General features: G+C 35.5%; 1 protein-coding gene across 3 annotated transcripts in view; it reads left to right on the top strand.

Annotated features, from left to right (window-relative positions):
* The window catches only part of LOC105153712 (retinal homeobox protein Rx1), a 75,229-nt gene that overhangs the window by 19,375 nt on the left and 36,492 nt on the right, over window positions 1–19,362 (top strand). For all 3 annotated transcript variants that reach the window (XM_087406371.1, XM_087406373.1, XM_011068722.2), the window contains exon 2: window positions 12,110–12,342. In XM_087406371.1, coding sequence (XP_087262497.1) covers window positions 12,110–12,342 — 233 coding nt within the window. The remainder of the gene's footprint in view (window positions 1–12,109; window positions 12,343–19,362) is intronic.

Below are 19,362 nucleotides of genomic sequence, written 5' to 3' on the forward strand. Positions count from 1 at the left end.
CGTCAATTAACTCGACTAACAGCTCCCGATGATCCGACTGCGAGTGCTTTAAATAAATTAAATTTGCTGGGTGGTATTGGTCGGCATTAAGTACTACCGCGGCAATAAAAACACTCGCTCGGCTGTGTCTCGGGCGAGCGAAAGGGCACCTTTCGGTACAGCGCGGGCGGAGACACTTCTCTCTCGAGGATCGATACGTGCGTCGGATTAAAGAGCGCGACAGGTGACAGTGGCTTTTACGAAGAAATTTCCGTCGAAACTTTGTGCCGCGCAAAGTGGCCATTGCGTTTCGTTCCGGAGATAAAAACTGAAAGAGTAGAGAGAGACCGGGGGAGGGAGATGGACGAGAGGACGAGGAGGACCGAAAGGGAGGAAGACAGAAGGCTGCAGAGGGGATGAGGAAGGGAGGAGAAGGAACGACACCGGTGATGGTCCACGAGAAGACAAATTCTGTAATCCTCTTTGGTCGGCGAGCTAAGCTCTCTGTGTGACGGCATACCTTTCCTCTTTCTCTTATTTCTCCTCCCCCCTCCCCCTCCCCCCCTCCCTCCTCTCGTGCCGTCTCTCCTTGTCACGCCATCGTCTCCTCCCACACCGATCAAGGAAATTAGATTCCGAATCGACAGCCGTGCTTAAGTACAAACGACGGCGTGGTGTATCCTGCATCGAATATCGAACAGTATCCGCGAAGAAATCTTGTTTGTTTCGCGAAAGAAATTTTGTATGTGTCGAGAAATACTTGAGAACCGTTTATGTAATTGACTTGGCAATAAAAAAAATGTCAACGAGAGAGAGAAAAACATAATGGAAATGCATAATTGAATACAATAGTAATTAATGCACGATAGAGAGAAGTTTTTAATATTTGAGACTATATATTACATAATTATGCTTATTACTGCTATAATGTTAACAATAATAATATGTACAGTTCTTTCAAAAATATCTATTTAGTTGGCATGAAAAAAATCTATAAATTATAGTTAAATTGTAGTAATCGTAATCATTTCTTTTTGATAACACTAAAGTTACCTTCAGTGTCAATCATGATGTAATAAGACGGGTATAACATTTCTGTGGATGCGCAGTAGGAGAGTGAATTTGGTCCCAATTGATTGTTTTCAATATACTATCGCCATTATGCGCAACGTTACACCTGTTTTCTTATATTTAGGTATCAATTGTACATATATTTTTTTATATAAATTATACATGTAATTATTTCATGTAATTATTACTAACATTACAGCAGTAATAATCATAATTATGATACTATATAATTATAGTCGCAAATAACAAAAATTTTCCTTTAGTATAGAAGAATTCAAATTTAGTGAAGAATATATGAAGTATCTTGCAATTGTTTGTAAAATCTTTTTATAACGTTGGATTCGTTTTGAATGATAAAAACGCTAAACAGGTGAAAGCAGCGTCATTTTGAGAAATTTTATCTTTTATTACGTAAAAAGTACTTAATAATTGAGATAAATTAACGCATCAAAGTTTTAATAAAATATTACATTCTAAAAATGTAATATTTAAACTGCGTATTCGGTCATTAGAGGTATATTAGCGAGAATTTTAACGATTCTGATTATCACCTCTTCTCAAGCGAGTTAACTAAAATAGCACCGAGCTCGGGATATTAATCATTTTGGGCATCTAGTTTTTGATTATGGGCACCGCGTTAGTCGTATCAATATTGGACAGGAAATTCAATTAAATACGCGGCACGAGTTTAATGTACACATTCCGCGCGGCATCGCCGAGTTTACAAAATCATCGCACATCCATCCCTCTTTATCTTTGATATCGCTGATCGCAATTTTCACATCAGCTATCAATTTTCAACGTCCGCTCCACCTTATATATAAATATATGTATATATATATATATATATATATGTGTGTATGTATATATATATATATATATATATGAATTATTATTAACTGTTCTCACAATTTCAAATTGAGGGCCTGTAAACCGTAAGAACAACGAATATGAAAAGCGTTGCCGCGATTTTCATCGATATATTATAATATTATGATGGAGTTGGAAACTTTTACAAAATCGTTATCTCGAGATACTGAATTCAGCTGCCTGATCTAATAATCACGTGAAAAAAATGTCATTGCGAAATAATATTGAATTACGGGCATCTAAAAAAGCGCAAAAGTTCATCGGTTTTATGCAACTATCTTGACACTTGATTGGCGGTTGACCGGCTTCTCGTTTTATGCGCCAAAGTACGACTTTCTTTTAACAAAATCCCAACAGGACATTAATTAATTTGACCGGCAGTCAGATATCATCGTTCGCGACTGATCTGCGGAAAGCTCTCGTATATTTGTTGGAATCAATTCGTTTACCTCTAATTCATCATTCGCGACATTTGCTCGCAAATATATTAAATGTGCGCTTTGGGATATATGCGGTTTACATTACAAACAGGGAAACGAACTGAACTACCCGAGCTAGTCGCTTTTAATGAGCACCTAACAATGCGTAACTTTTGACACATATCTGATGATTTTTTCAAGACCCGTTCCATTCGATCCCACGTTGCTAAATTTTATAGAGAACGAAAAATTTTAATTCCTATCACGAATATGTGATCCGTTCGTTCGGATATGTCGATATTAAACTGCATATTTAGACAAAAATACTGTCGATCAAAGTTAGAACTTATGTTTGGCAAATGCCACGTGAATTAGTAATGGAATGTTTTTCACACAGCGATTAACGATTTACACTATTTCCACTCAAAATGTAATCGCACAGCGATTAATGATTGCGCTATTTTACAAAATGTAATCTCTCGGGAAGAATGCATTACAATAATAATACCAACCATTTATTGGTATAAATTATCCAAAAAGTTTACAAATGATATAAATAATATATATATAATACACATAAATTACAAATGTCGAAAATAATTGTTAATAATGCAATTACTTTTATTTTTGATAAATAATGAGAAAATGATCTAAGGTTTCTTATTAATGTAAATAATAAATTAAAAAATAAATTGCAATGAGAATTTAGCGCGGTAAACGATGCGCAAATTAAAGATACACTGAGAGAAAAGTGTTTGGCATTTGTAACTATAATTATAATGATAAAATAATTATAGTTTTAAGAGCTCCATTTTTATAGTAATTATACTGCTATAATATTAGTAATAATAATTATATTTCTAGTTTTATATACTAAAAATGTATAGCAAAGAACTATGAATTATAGTCATTTTTGGTGCCAATTATATATATATATATATATATGTAATTTTATATATAATTATTATTACTAACATTATAACAGTAACTATGCAAATGAGCTCCTAACATTAATTATTTTACTAATTATAATTGCAATTTTATAGTCAGAAGTACCATAATTATTTTATCAATTATGATAAAACAACCCAAAGAAAGGTTTCTTCAATTCAAAGAAACATTTCTTTGAATCGAAGAAACCTTTCTCCGAGTGAATAACATTTTTCTCTCAATGTATAATTCTCTTTAATTAACATTTGAATACATAATTAAACGATTGATTCATCACTTTAAATAATATAAGTGCACTGTCTTGTGTGAAAGCATCATTCGGACGTTCACTTGCATAGCTTGCTTCGTGCATTTTATATCGCACTTACAGACAGGATTGCGTGTGCTATCGTTCCTCAGGGAATGACGCGCGGCGCATTAACTCGCCGCTAACGCGCTCCTCAATCGACGCCTTAACTCGATTAAGTCGCAGAGAAGAATCAAAAGGCCCCCACGGCATTTTGAAATTTATCAGCGATCAGTGTTGGCCCATTAGAGCCGGTGGCCGGTCTGGAAAGCAGAACCACGAATCTTTCCTCTCTCGGGCCACTCCGTCCATTATACTATCTCGCCGTGTCAATCTCTTAAGTAGCTAGAGAACCGACTAGGACCGCTTTGCATCCGCGCGATACCATCTCCTCCGTCGTTCGTGAACGCAAAATAACCGACGACTGTCTCGTTCATTCCTCTCTGAGACGAACGTGTCACAAAATTACTCATCAGGACGTTCTTATTCGCACCGATGAGAATGCAGTGAACGTAAAATGTTCCAGTTGTTCTGCGGATCCTGAAATACACTGAAATACATAGGCAGAATGAGGACCGATAAAAAGCAACACGAAAATTGCGTTAGTTATTTTCCTGTAATTTACAGCGATATCAACGGTGAGTTTCTTCGATTGATCTCTTTTATAACAAGATTTGATCTATATGATATGATCTATATGACATATTTATGTGTAATAAATATACTATATATATATATATATATATATATATGAACATATCTTTATGTATATATATTTATGTATATATAAACACATTTTTTCACATGATGTAAAATTTGTATGATGCGACATAAAATTGTAATATAGCAAAGCAGCGAAAACATTCGGAATTATTTTTATCTGTCATCACAACGCTTTACAAAAACAAGTCTCTTCATATCTGTGTCTTATTCCCTTTTAAAAAAATTTATTTTTATAAGGAAGAATAAAATATACATTATCTATTTATTTTCGTTACATAATTAAATGCATTATAAAAATAGATTTGAGTCTCTCTCTCTCTCTCTCTATATATATATATATATATATATATATATATATATATATCTTATTTTCATTTAAAAAAACTTTCTCTGGACTTTTATAAAAAATCTTTCTCTGGACGATATTTATCGTTTTACTGTAACCACCCAAAGAGTCAAAAAATAAGAACCATCTTTAGTCTAATAAACCATGCTATTTTACTATCTCATCCTCTGTCTTATGGCAAAAATATTGAATTATGTATCAACATGTTACTGGAAAACGTTATTTATTTCTAGATTTCATTTTTAATGTTATTAATAAAAGATTAAAGAAAAATTATTCGTATACAAAACTAACGTACGGGATAAAATGATAAAAGAAAATTCAATTAATAAAAAAGATTTTTAGAGTAATTCCATATGTCAAGAAGTGGCAACATCTTTTATTAATAAATCCATCATCAATCACAATAAGTGAACAAATTGAATAAATTTGTAAGAGTTGAAAAGATAAAATCGAATTTTATTTCACAATAGTCATGTTATTTACAAAATTTCTTGCAAAAATTGCAATGTTCCATAAGTTGGACAAACCAAAAGACAATTACGAACTAGAATTAAAGAACATACAAATAACATAAAATTAGATCCTTCCAAACAATCTTTGAACATTTTGTTATCTTTGAACATAAAGTCTAACCACACATTTGATTGGGAGAATATCAAAATATTAGAAATTGAACATAATTACAAGAAAAGATTAATTACAAAGATGATTCATATTAAAGAACAAAAAAATGATATCAACTATATGAAAGATATCTAGAGGTGCTGGATGGATCATATTTTAATATACTAAGAGAACTGTCACATTATAACTAATAGCGTTTTTCTCTCACTAGTTGTCATAATGTAATCAATAACGATGTTTACATATAATATTGTAGGTTTCTTTATGTATAATATGATACACAATCTGGTTATCTTACAATTAGTCACTTTTGAGCTGTTGGTGGTTATTACAAGATTTTAATTTAACAGCATACTATTGTTTGATTGATCAATTTGTGTTACACTATGTTACGTAAGTTTTCACCCAATAATTAAATTTAAAAAACTGTTTCTTAATATAAAAAACTATCATAATTCGAAAAATTATAATTTTGATTGAGAACAATTTTATATCTTGATTCATATTACATACAAAGGACTAACACGATTCTCATTGTTAAATGGGGATTTAGTTTTGAATATTTTGACTGTTATCTATTCGTTTGGACATTTTGTTATCTATTGGTGTGGCAAAGTTATCTTGACTCAAGTAATAATCTTTGAAGAGAATGGATATTTATAATTTTAGAAGAAAATTATTAATTATTATTACTCCTCACATTGATATGTTGAAATTTAATATTTTTATTTATTTTTATTTATATTTATATTGCACTGACGAAGACTCTGTGAGTTGAAACATTTACATTATATCGTATACCGATTATAATTAAATTACCATTATTCAAACATCTTGTTTGCTCGATTATTGGTCGTTATCAAGAGTGTTATATTGCTTTGAAAATTAATTTAATTCAATTTCGTTATAAGAATAGATTTGCCTCAATCTTTATATGGACTTAAATTCGCCAAATTACAGTACACGTTTCTCTTAAATTTTCATAACGCGCGAAAAACGGTCAATAACGCTCTTTGATTATCAACTGCCTCCAGCCAATTCTGATCTCAACTCTCGGATAATGTCATAAACTTTCGCTTTCCGGGCATAGTGTCGCGTTTAATCCACGAAAATACAGGTCGTTCTCAGGGATGTACTCCTCGATATAACAGGGCGGCAAGTAGTAAGAGCGACGGCGCTCCGCCACCCTGCAGCTGCCTCGTAGGATTTAATCACGATGGTTACTCTGTCCCGACCGAAACCAATTATTGCGTAGACGTATCCGCGCACATATATACGAAGCATCCAGTTATTCGAGTCAAACGTGTATACCTACCCGGGCCTACCCGGGATCACAGAAATCTGCTTCCATGAATATATCCGTATACTATCTGTACGAGGCAAAGCATACGGAAGCAGCATGAGCATATAGGATGATTCGTACTTATTTTCCTCTCCCTTTTAAATTTTTCCTCGAGTTAGCACACTCGACGTGAAATGTCAACTTGTCTCCTGATCATTTATTTGTAGGTATTAAAAAATTATGTAAGGTCGATAGCAATTCTAATTCGCGCTATGTGCATAATTTTAAGATGTATAATATACAATACATACACACACACACACACACATACACGTGTATATATATATATATATCTAAATCAATAGATATATAAATTGTAAACTTATTTGACGATCTGTTTCAATTTTTTTCAGATGTTTTTATTTGAAAGTAATCTTCGTTGGTGTGTCTAAGAGTGAGAATAACGACACGCAACTTCCAGGTGTAAATTTCTATCGGGTGTCAGGTTAAAACTTCACGGAGCGTGATGCACGAATAAACTTCTGGCGTGCACGTCTTTCGGAAAGCGGAATTAAATTAGTTAATAACCTTCGATCGCCACGAATCTGCAAACACTCGCAATTCCTGTCTTGCAATCTCACGATTGGATAATTAAAATTTACTGAGTAGCTTAAAATAGCGATAACGCTATTAAGCTTGAATTATATTTAATTGCCGTGCGTTTTTTGGTACGAAGCAGTTACAATTAAATTAAATAACGTATCAATTCAGAATTTAGAAACCGCTTTCATTTATAATGTAAATGTAAATTCAAACATCCAAATGTTTCTATAATGTGAAAATAATCAAATAAAAATATTTAAAAAGTAGTAAACGTTGTTTCTAATGAAAACCTTCTCTCCAAAGTCTACAAAATTTTAAACATTTATAACATTTACTCGCATTTACTAGATACTTGTACTAGAAATCTTCACTAAATGGAAAAGAAACAATTAATGATATTTCAGGATCTTAGATTGTTGATGGAAATTTGTAACTTTCTCTAAAATTCTTTCAAATATTGTCAAAACAAAATTATCTCCTAGCAATTGTTTGGCATTGGTTTACGCTTCTTTAGCTTCTTAAACAGACTGTCCTCGAAGAAAGAAAGGAGATCAATCTGAACAGAGTAATCACCAAAGCGGATGCACGTCAAGAAATAACTAGGAGACTAGCAATTCCGTCTATGAAGGGGACAGAGAAGATCGGAAGGGATCCGTGAAAAGGAGGAAAGTGCGAAGGAAGGGGGGAAGGACGATGGGACGGTAGCATCAGAACTCTCAAGAAAGAGAGGGAGAGAGAGAGAGAGAGAGAGAGGGAGGCATTATCGATTGTTGTTGATAATTAGCCGGTACAGGCGGGTCAATCGCCAGCTAAGGCGAGGTTATTAGATTGTTGGTTAGTATCGGGCACAGCTTCTCACGAAGATGCGTGGGCGCCACGAATACAAAATACAATAGAGACGCGCGTGTGTTAGATGCGTGCACGCGGTTGCGCAGGATCGCAAACACGTCGCCATCGCGAGCCAGCCCCGATTATTCCCCCTACAATTCGATTTAACGCGTTGCGCTGCGACGCGAGAGAAGGTTAATTATGCAGTTAATGAGAAGTACCTGGATGTACGTATATCCACATGTATATATATATATATATATATATATATATATATATATATACATTAATATGTATGTATGAGAGGGGGTAGTGCCGAAAAGAGAAACTTCCCTTGATCGCTACGTCGGCGTCAGGACGGATCAGGATGAAGTTAGGATTTACGAGAGAGTATGGGAGAGCGCGGATATGTAGAGGGCAAAAGGAAGGGGTGGAGGGAGAGTGTGCACGGTGGAAAATACCTATTTGCTGCCGCGATCCCGCAGGATCAATCTCTTCGTCGGTGGTGCCGTTCGGTTTCTTGGACGATATTACACTCGGGGACGGGAATAATGCGAGGTTTGATCGGGCGTTCGTCGACGAGTAACCGCAGCATCCGGGATGGATGTAATTTGCAGGGAAAATGATCGCGTAATAGTTCGCCCAGTGAGCGCAACGCGTTCCGCATTGTGTAATAACGTGCAGTCGTATTAATCTTACCTGAGCCTGGACTGTGAAACAAAGGATTAAAATTTATTTTTATTCGTCATTTAATTGCTCACCGCGCAATTTTTATCCATATAAAGTCTTTATAAAGTTTGTCACAACATTCGTGTATCTTACTATCAAAATCTTTGATACTTCATTTAATTTATAATGTCATATTGTAATTTGAGTTTACTTTTAATTACTTCTAAAGGTCGCAACTACTCCTGTTCAATATGTCACTAATTTAATTAAAATAATGGAGTTAAACAATTTGATTCAAGAATTGTATTAAATGTGTGACTCAAATTTAATTTATTATTTACTAACAAAAACGCATATGTTAATATAAACGTTGCTTACTTTGAAACTTGAACTTTCACAATTCAATCAATGAAATGGATTGATTAAATGTGGTTGTTTTTTAACCACATTTTTTATATTAAAATGTGTCCAAATAATAAATTTGGCCATACATGGAAGTTAAAAATAACAAAATTTAATTCAAGAAATTGGTTTAAATTTAATCGTTTAACGATATGCATAACATTTGGATCGATTATAGCAAATAAAAATAATGAATTTTTAATGATTGATAAAGATTTCTTGTACGTATGATTAATAATTACTTATAACATTTAATTAATAACATTTCCGCGTGCGTTTTAAATTCCTACGAGTTTAACGGCTAGCTTTAATTATTGTTTAATATTGTAACACTGAGGATGATCGTTTATTAAAAAGTTAAAATGTTTGTTATGTATTATGGCATTGATACTAATTTTAAAATAATTACACATCAATGCAAAACACTTAGTTCGGCTCGCAAGCTCTTTTCTTATTAGTTTCAAATGTTTATTCATACGAGCCTTATCACATTTTTAATTTAATAATTTCTTATATATGATTAATAATTATTAATTATAGCAATCTAATGTACAAGGAAATTGTGAAGAAATTCCGCTTTCCGAACGGTATTACCTTGAAAATGAAAATAATGAAACGAATTCTGATTGGGCGTTCAGACGCGAGCAATCATCAACCTCAACGAAAGGTGTAATTTGCAAGGAAAGAGATAGCGTAATAGCTCGGTGGAAGTGCCGCGTGTTGACGCGCTTTAAGTTCTTTCATAGCGACTCAAAGTGCTCGAAAATTACCTAGTGATTACTCACTTAATGATTTAATCCGCGAAATTGCACGGTCTGGCGACGATCGTGTAATTTACGAAGAAAATTGTAATTTATACGAAAGTAGGTAAAAGTGCACGGTAAGATACAGTAGTAGTATTTTTCCTCGAAGCAACGGGCTAACGAAACTGTGCAGTGCACGCGAGCGTACATTTTTTTTCTCTCGTAATATTTTTTTTTTAAGAAAAAAACTTCTTGTGAGATAAAGCTAAAATGAAAATTGAATTTAAAAACGGAATACCAAGTAATTGCTCGAAGAAATTACGCAGAATCAATCTACCGTTGTGTCAAAAGACACAAAATATGTAGATTTTAGAGTTAGCGTTGTAAATCAATACGTTTCCGCTGCTAACTCAAAGTCTACCAGCAAAATTCGTAGTTTGCCTCAAAACTGTCTACGTGTACAATTGTTGTAAATCACGAATAATCTCTCGCGTATACATTTCCTGAATAAATCAAGCAGAGGTATCGTGATATCGTATAAAAACGAAGCTTTTCAAGACTACAGCGGCACACGATGTCATCGCCAGCGCTGTCATCGCCAATGCAAATCTCATTACAATGCACCTGCGCTTTGACAGTGAAACAATTAAGCACAGTGCGCGCCCGGCACGGCATATCGTAGTCGGTCGGACAATTAATTCTGCGCTTAAATCGATTAGACCTCGACCGGAATACTGGGCACGAATACTCGTGGCCACGTTTCTAAATACACAAATACGGTGGAATGTGCCATCGTTATTTGCAGTGAAAATGATCGCGTGATTGTACGGTAACGTAAATAAATCCCCGTCGCTTTCGTTGCGCTGACCCTTTCGTTAACGACGATAACGACGTGGCGATGTGGCCGTTGCCTTAATAAGGCAACGTCAGATAAGTAGTGTCGAAACGATAGAGTCCAGTTACACAAATACACGTACACATGTTACCCAGGTATGAAACGAGTGCGTGCTGGTCGCGTATTTATGGCGATTATTCTTGTTTATTTCTAGACGATTAGATGATTCTTCCAGGGCAGATGATCCTTCCTTCGAGCACCTAGAAATGAGAATGTTTCCGACTTGACTTTTACTTTACTGGCTTTATATCTTAATCGCAAAAGTATATACTAGACTTATTCTGCATATTTTTATTTCTATCCAGAAATATAAAGTTTTTAATAAGTCACTTTATAACAAGTTACTTTATATTAATCGTATTAAGTGTAGTTTATAATTTCACAAACACATATCATTTTCTCTTACATTATTTCTTCTTACAAATATTATATATGCCATATATGTATACACATAAAACTTTTTTTGTTAGAGACAGCAGCTTACATTTTGCAACGTATCTTATTTCAAAAAGATTTGAGGAGTCTGCATTTAATTGCGCAAAAATCATTAAAAAGAAAAAAAAACATTTTTCCGTTACTACTTCCGATTATAAAATATTTTATTGTATTTTAGAAATATTGAGAGAGGGAGATATAAATGATTATTTCCTGGCACAGCTTTATTCTCGATAACCAATATCCATCTTCCACTTTCGCATTAATATCATAAAGGAAGAAGTGTCTCCTATTTATTTCAAATTATTGACGAAAGAAAAAAATAGCAATTTGGTTCGTTCGCTTCGTTATCCGACAAAATCATATGGGAAGAACGTTCATTAACTCCCATAATGGTTCATCGTGCTGATTCACATTTTATTTTTGCAAACTCACTGCGAGATTATATTGTATTTTCATATATAAAGAAAATATGACAACCGATACTTTATACAGATATACGCTCTCGCACGCTCGCCGAGAAAAGTAATCCATCCGTCCATAACCGGCGTCCTTCCGTTCTCCAACGTTTAATGTAAGCATCGCATACATTAAACGTCAAATACTCTAATTAATCCTCGTTGTCTCTTTTACATTCAATGAAGCGTAACGCATCGTACTTTTCGCTCGATCACAAAACGTAAAAGAAAAAAGAAAAAAAATAGAAGGAGAAGAAATCCAGGCCGCGAATGGCGTTTTAAAACCGCGCGCCGCGACTGATTCACTCATACAAGCGTAACGCGTTTTCGCACGCACGCACGCACGCACGCAATTCCGCGCGGCCACGCGCGTTGCAACACTTCTAATAGCTACTATTATGCGCGCATAATAGGGGTAATAGCTGCGACTCCAGATAAATCGATCACCATTACCGCTCCTATTACCCGTAACGACCGTTTCCGAGGAGACCCTGACCGCTCTCTCTCTGTTGCGGCTTCCAGGTGAGAACAGCTGCAACTCCACCGGCGGCGGTAGTGACGAGGAACTCGGCGCAGGCTGCGGGGAGGACATAAACGGTAACGGGGGCAAGAAGAAACATCGTCGCAACCGGACTACCTTCACGACTTACCAACTGCACGAGCTCGAGAGAGCGTTCGAGAAGTCCCACTATCCGGACGTCTACTCCAGGGAGGAGCTCGCCATGAAGGTGAACCTCCCGGAAGTTCGTGTTCAGGTGAGTCATTCTATGAATTCACAGATCGGCCAGGGAGGGAAGTAACGCGTTTTCCTCACACTACTTTGAAAATACGTGAATTCGAGAGGGAGAAAGCTTTCTTTCCAAGTTCAAAGTGATGATAATCGATTGAAAAATACCTTTTCTCTTTATGAAATACAAAAAGGAACATGAAAAATCTTTTTATATCTCCTTGCCATTTAATAAATTTATTTAAATTTATTTAAATTGCTTTTACATATACACAAATCTTTTCTTTTGTTATTAAAATATATTAAAAGATATATTATATGGAAAATATGTAACGAAATATATTTTCTACGTGACAAAATGTCCGGAAAGTGTAGTGGTTTCGGAAAAGAAGTGATAAAAGTAAGTCGAAAATATCGAATGCAATTTTTTCGTATAGAAAAAAATCCTTTGCGAAAAAAATCGAGTCTAAATATTTGTTAAGTACACATATGTGTATACATTTCACTAGCTACAATTAATCTGCTTGGAGTTCACCCAATCTAACTATTCATCGCTGTTTCTATATCAATCTGTCATCTGAATTTGACATTAATTTTAAAATAATGCAATAAATATTATAATTTCAATAATGTATTTATTTTATTAATTGAAAGATTGTTGAAAATGTCTATACAAAAGAATTTTATTTTATATTTTCGACTTATTTTTATATGAAGAATCACCTTCTTGCCGGGTGTTGAGCGATTCCGAAACATCCTACACACACACACACACACACACACACACACACACACACATATATATATTAGCTCTTCTTTATATTAATATTAAAATATACTTTAATAATTCTGTAAAATGAAGGCGGACTTCAAAGACTATCACAGCATAATAAAACGTTATAGCATAAAATGTACATTTCCGGAACACCCTGCATATTACCTCTTCTTTACAGTTAATACTAAAATACTTTGATAATTCTGCAAAATGAAGGTGGACCTCAAAGACTATCGCAGTATATAATAAAACGTTATAGCATAAAATATACGTTTTAATGTAAGGCCAAAACTATCATAAAGATATCATAAAATTTATTACGATTAGGTATATAAATAATCTTACGTAAGGTACGTTGCTACGAACATTTTTCGTGTACTTAGTTACAGGGGCGGTATAAATTTGCGACCTGCGAAGCACGATATAGTAGGATTTATTCTTCCTCGACCGAAATTTGATGGATACGAATATCGTGTTCGGCGAAAACGGCCGGGGGGTTAACGTTGGCGTTTCCGTGCAAACAATCGGAACGACAATCGCTGCCTGGCGCACTGGGCCGACGTATTAGACTAAATTAAATTAATTATGTGCGTGACAGCGATAAAAGCACGCAGTCGCGTGCGACGACGCATCGATTAGGCTCCCAGGGGCACGCTTGCCGAGCGGCACGTATATTATTCCGCCAGGTCCACAGTAGCGCAGCTACCGGTGGTTCAACAGAACCGTCGTCCGAATTCCGACTGATGTAATCCTCGAGTTCTTTTTCTCTTATTCTACATTGTTAAATTTATATCGAATCGAATGTAACACCGAATTATACTCAATTTGAATTATCGTTTCTTATTTAATCATTTCTTTGGATCGCCACTACCCTGTATACCTCGTTAATTTGTCAAAATTTTAATATTAAATTTGACTCAAAATTTATTATATACTTACTAAGTGCATACGTTAAAGTTATTGGCTGTGTTCAGCAGGAAAAACTAATCGGTTTGCGCTGATTCTTTAATAGAATTGGATCTTGCCTTTAGTTCTTCGCTGGATCTAATTGTAAGTGTAGAAGCTAATCATATTAAAGAATCACTAAGCTAATGGATTAGTTTTTTTTTTTGCTGAACGCAGCCATTCGTTTTACTTTGAGTAAACGAAGAAAATTTAACCACAGAAATGGATTGATTTACATTTTGATACGTGTGGAAATTAAAATAACAAAATGTTATTTAACTTGAAGGATTGGGTTACCATTACTCCTTTGACACTTAATAATGTATTCTAATCTCACATAAAAATTTAAATGACTATTCTCAGGTAAAAGCCTTTGCAGGATCTGTGTATGCAAAGTAAAAATAATTAAAGAATATGAAAAAGTACAATGTAAAAGGAAATACACATGTAAGAAAGTAATCGATTTACATAGTAGTATATTTATAAATCGCAATGAAAGAATGAAAATAACAATTTTACCCTTTGTAAATTTATGAACTTCTTTTTCGAAAGATGAAGATCCTAAAAGAGCCAGAAAAAAGATCATGCATGAGATTTCGGCACAAGTCTCGTCAGCATCGCCACTTTGTTACGCTATTGGGCGGGGCTCTCGGCAACATGGGATAATAACCTGGCCGGCGAGTCTTACGAGCACCTGCTTTTTCTTTCTACCTTCTCGAACGCGGAATTGATTTTTACCAGGGCGCCCGCTTTAAGTTTCCATTGCCGCAAAGGGCTCTCGCCTGCCGGCGATGGTTAAGATTACGCGTCGATTGCAATTAGGGCTTTATCGAGGCAACCACGCTAATTCGTAGTGTCGCGGGTATTCGGCTCGTTAGAGTTACCATTAAACACGCAATACGAGAAACGTAGGCATTATCTTTGCGTCTTAAGTGGATTATAGATGGACCTTAAGAAGGATAAAACAGCAGCTAGAAGGTAGGCAAGATTGAACTTCTTTAGAAAACCGGAGCTTTCATTGCCGCAATTAACAAGCGGTTTATATTGCGAGATAAGCGTGTCGCCTCGGTAATAAAGTTGCCCTATAATTTATCTTTCCTGGTTTTTTTCTGCGTGGAACAGATGATAGGTAAACAATTAGTAGCAGAAGCTGAATACAGAAAAATTATGTAAGTAATTATATTTTGAAGATTTGTTATATAAAGTTCTTTTGTAAATTATCTCGTGAATGTTAGCGATATGATACATGGATAAATATATACAAAACGTGCGCACACATGCATATATATATATATATTTTTTTTTAAATTATGATTACCAAATTATTCCACCAATAAGATACATTCAAAAAAGTAATAAAATATTGTTTATAATAAACAGCAATGCGCGTGAAAAATACAATGTACTGTCAATACTGTACTCAAGAAGTCAGAAATACAATATATTCGTAATCTTTTCTTCTTGCCGATAATATAACGACAGACTTCGATATAAAATTTATAATTATTCGCAAAATAAAAAATAAAATTAAAATTTATTCATCATTTTAATTTTATAATCTTTTTATAATATATTTGCGTGTGTTTGTTATTTTATTTAATAATTGTTCAAAGTAGTTTTAATACGACCTGGACACGCCTAGTTTTTGTGCATCACGTTTAATTTTAAGACCGCTTTGTACAATTAAAAGTTTGCAGCATAGATTCGCGGCAGAACAGTGCAATTATACGTCAATAAAATCAATATTTATATTTAACAATATAATTGTATAATGTACAATGTACATATAATGTAAAAATTTTCTCATTTTATCTTAATTACTTTTGAAAAACTACTACTGTCTACTTCTTATTGAAATAATTTGTTTATCCAAATTCCCGTGAAACTTTTTGAATTACTTTCAAATACAATATTAAAAAATCTGTAATTTTTTCATTAAAAAAAAATACATGTAATATACATCTTTAAGCATGCTGTTATTTATACAAAAAACACTTTAACTTGAAGACACTCTCTCTCTTTAAAATTACAATTTCTTGTGCACGATGAATAGGAATGTTTGTCCAGTCAGTGTCAAGGAAATTTGGAAAAAAGAATTTTTAAGCAAACACACGGGTTGGTTCGCGCTTTGGAACAAAACGTGAACAGAGTGCCGCGTGAGGACGAGGAAGGCGTCGTTCCTCGGGGTCGACGGACTCGCAATTAAAAATTTAAATTGCGTTTAAAACCCACCGTGAGCTGCCGGCGTGCTCGCTCCGTCTTCTCGCACTCCGTCGTCTCTCTCTCTCTCTCTCTCTCTCTCTTCCCTTCCGCGAGCTTTTTCCCAGTTTTTCAAACGGGTCCGCGCGCGCGTCTTGTTCCCTCGTTTATTTTCACCACCCCCGCGTCTCTCGCTAACCGTAGCACCGCAACCGTCTCGGGCCGCCCCCGAGGTATACCTAATCGCTTAAGCTTATTACGGCAGAGCGGACAAGGCGGTTGCGGAATCAGCTTTGCTCGCGAACGCAAGCGGGCATCTCTCTCTCCGCTCGCTCTATCCGTGGCGAGCCGCGCGCCGCGCCGTTCGGTTTCATCATTTTTAATTGATAGCGCACGCCAATCCCGTCTGTCGGATTTATTAGGCCGCTCGACGAGATGGTTTCGAAGGGACGAGGGATGGGCAGCGGCAGAAAACCGGGGGTTGCGAGGCAGTGAGGGAGAGAGGAGGTTTTTATTGGGCGTGGCGGAACGCGGACGGGATTCCGTCGGCGGTCGCTGCGGTCTGATTGTCATTGGAAAAGCGCCGCGCGTTTTCCAGCTTTTCCCAACCCGGTGCACGGCACACGTGTGCGCGAGCGAGCAGGTCACGCGTAAGTTTAACGCCACCCTCTCAATGATCGTCATCGGGCTTTTCGGGCTGCACAGAATTGCGTTCAATTGCGTTACGCACGGCGTCATGAAGATTGAATCGCGCACAACACGGATTAATTAATCTTCGATCGCGACGGTGATTCGACGTTTCCAAATTACAGTTTATAACAGAGAAGAGAGATCTTACAGTTACTCGTCGTGATTCGACCTTGGCTGATGACATTTTCTCTACGGTCTATCAATCTTCTGTAAACGATGCATCTCTTTTAATTGCAAAATGACTCATCAAGGTCTATCACAGACGTCCTAACGTTCCTAACTGTGCACGGAAAGAACAGTTTAGAGGAAATATCTAAAAATGTAGGTAGATAGAGATCTGAAAATAATTTTGTTGGATTATCGAAATAGTTACATAGAATGTTTAAACTGGTTGATAAAATATTGAAACTTTTTATAGCATTGCTCATCATACTCGCGTTTTCTACGTAATTAATTTGATGGTTCAACAAAATTATTTTCAAATCTATATTTCTAAATTTTAGATACTTTAACAAAATTGTTCTTCCTTTTGTTTTGTGTACATTTTATCATAATGTATTGAGAGAAAGAGAGAGAGAGAGAGAGAGAGAGAGAGAGAAGATGGTTCAAAAGTGAGCCAAAATATGTGATGTAATATAATTGACGTAATTTTTGTTGTATATTATATATTTATTCTTATATATATTATCTTGTGCACCAATTATAGGGCCCAATCCTTATTCGCCATCACGGAAAAAAACGATTTTGTTGAAATATCTAAAAATTTGGTTAAATACAGATTTAAAAATAATTTGGATCATTAAAAATTTATATATGTAGAACGCTTAAGTGTTGACAATACACAATACAGTTAAAAGTTTCAACATTTTAGCAACCAATTTTAATGTTTTACGAGTACATAATTATTTGGATAGTCCAAATAAAAATTATTTTCGGATCTGCATCAATTAAATTTTTAGATACTTCAACAAAGTCGTTCTTTCCGTATTTTTTTATTAGCTACTTAAAAAAATGTTATACGTACGACGTTGATAGAACTAATTTTATATTTAGGCAAAGTTGTTTACTGGTACATAAAACTATACACGTGTAATAAAACTCTAATAACAATTACAGCTGTATGTTTGCTGCATGACATTTTAGCCGATATTTTTGTAGAATTTGTAATAGGATCTGAGTTTTTATTTCAATTTTTCCCCCCTTCCCCCTCCCCTCCCCTCCCCTTCTCCCCTCGATGGAGTAGGGACGGTGGATTTTAAAAAGAATGTATAACGCGCACGGTTTTAAACACCTGTCCCCTGTTTGTTATTCGTTAAAAGTACATTATTTTATACGCCGCGACAAAAATATTTCGCCTGGATCAATTAATGGGCAAATGGTTTAGCTTTAAATCGCGCGTAATGTTTGTTTGCGTGCTAAATCGAAAAATAGATTGCAGAAAATGTAAAAGGGAATAAAAGCTCGGGGGGAATCATACGGGGAGCCGCATCTTTTCAAAGAGATAAATGGAATTGGGTAATGCAACTTCACTCGGTTAGATTTACGAGCGGGTTCGCTCGTAAATTACTAACCGTTTTGTAGCTTCGATTCTTCGGATACCCGCTGCCGATACCCGACCTCGACGAGTCTCCCGCGTTTACGTATAGTTTTCACGGAGGCTTCTCTACCTCCTTTCCACGTTTATCGCGACAATAAAAATTTCATTCTAGAATCCCGCACTTTCTTGTACGATCTCGTACATCACGATCGTTTATCAAAGAGTCTCTCTCTCTCTCTCTCTCTCTCTCTCTCTCTCGCGGAATATGGTTACTTAGATTCTACGATACAAAATCCGACCAACGTTATCCTTGATATTCTCAATTGTTTGCCATGAAACAAATGAAAATCAAAAATGTCACAAATCTGAAAAGAAACAGTTGAGTTAAGGTAATAATAATACGGTTGACAGATTCGTATAAATTGAGCGCCGACATTTTCGGCTTATTGATCTAGACAGGATATCATTCTTTTTGAAAACCGTGTTATCACGTCGTGTTAAAATTAAAGAGACTTAAATTAATATCCAATATTTCACGATATTTTCTTCTTATGATACACATAAAGTAACGTTGAAACTGGCATTCATATTCCCTTAGCCATAACGTCTCCTCGTTCGATGATAATCTAATTTCAGCGTAGCACTAAAAGTCATTTCCGTTTCGAGTCTCGCTTTTTATCGGTTTTCGTGTGCCAAAACGCCGACGAAACTACACGGCGATCTATTATATTATTATGGACCCATTGTCGGGCCGAGCCCGCGCGCATTACTCGCCTGTCACGCGATCGCGAGAGAGCCACGTCGAAAAAATAAACGATAGCCGACTAATTCGGCGATTTGCTGGGCGACTTGCCCGAAATCGATACCGAGTCCCGGGCGTTTCGGTGGAAACACTTACCGGA

This window comes from Acromyrmex echinatior, chromosome 5 (assembly GCF_024713525.1).
Source record: "Acromyrmex echinatior isolate Ae372 chromosome 5, ASM2471352v2, whole genome shotgun sequence".
NCBI classification, from domain to species: domain Eukaryota; kingdom Metazoa; phylum Arthropoda; class Insecta; order Hymenoptera; family Formicidae; genus Acromyrmex; species Acromyrmex echinatior.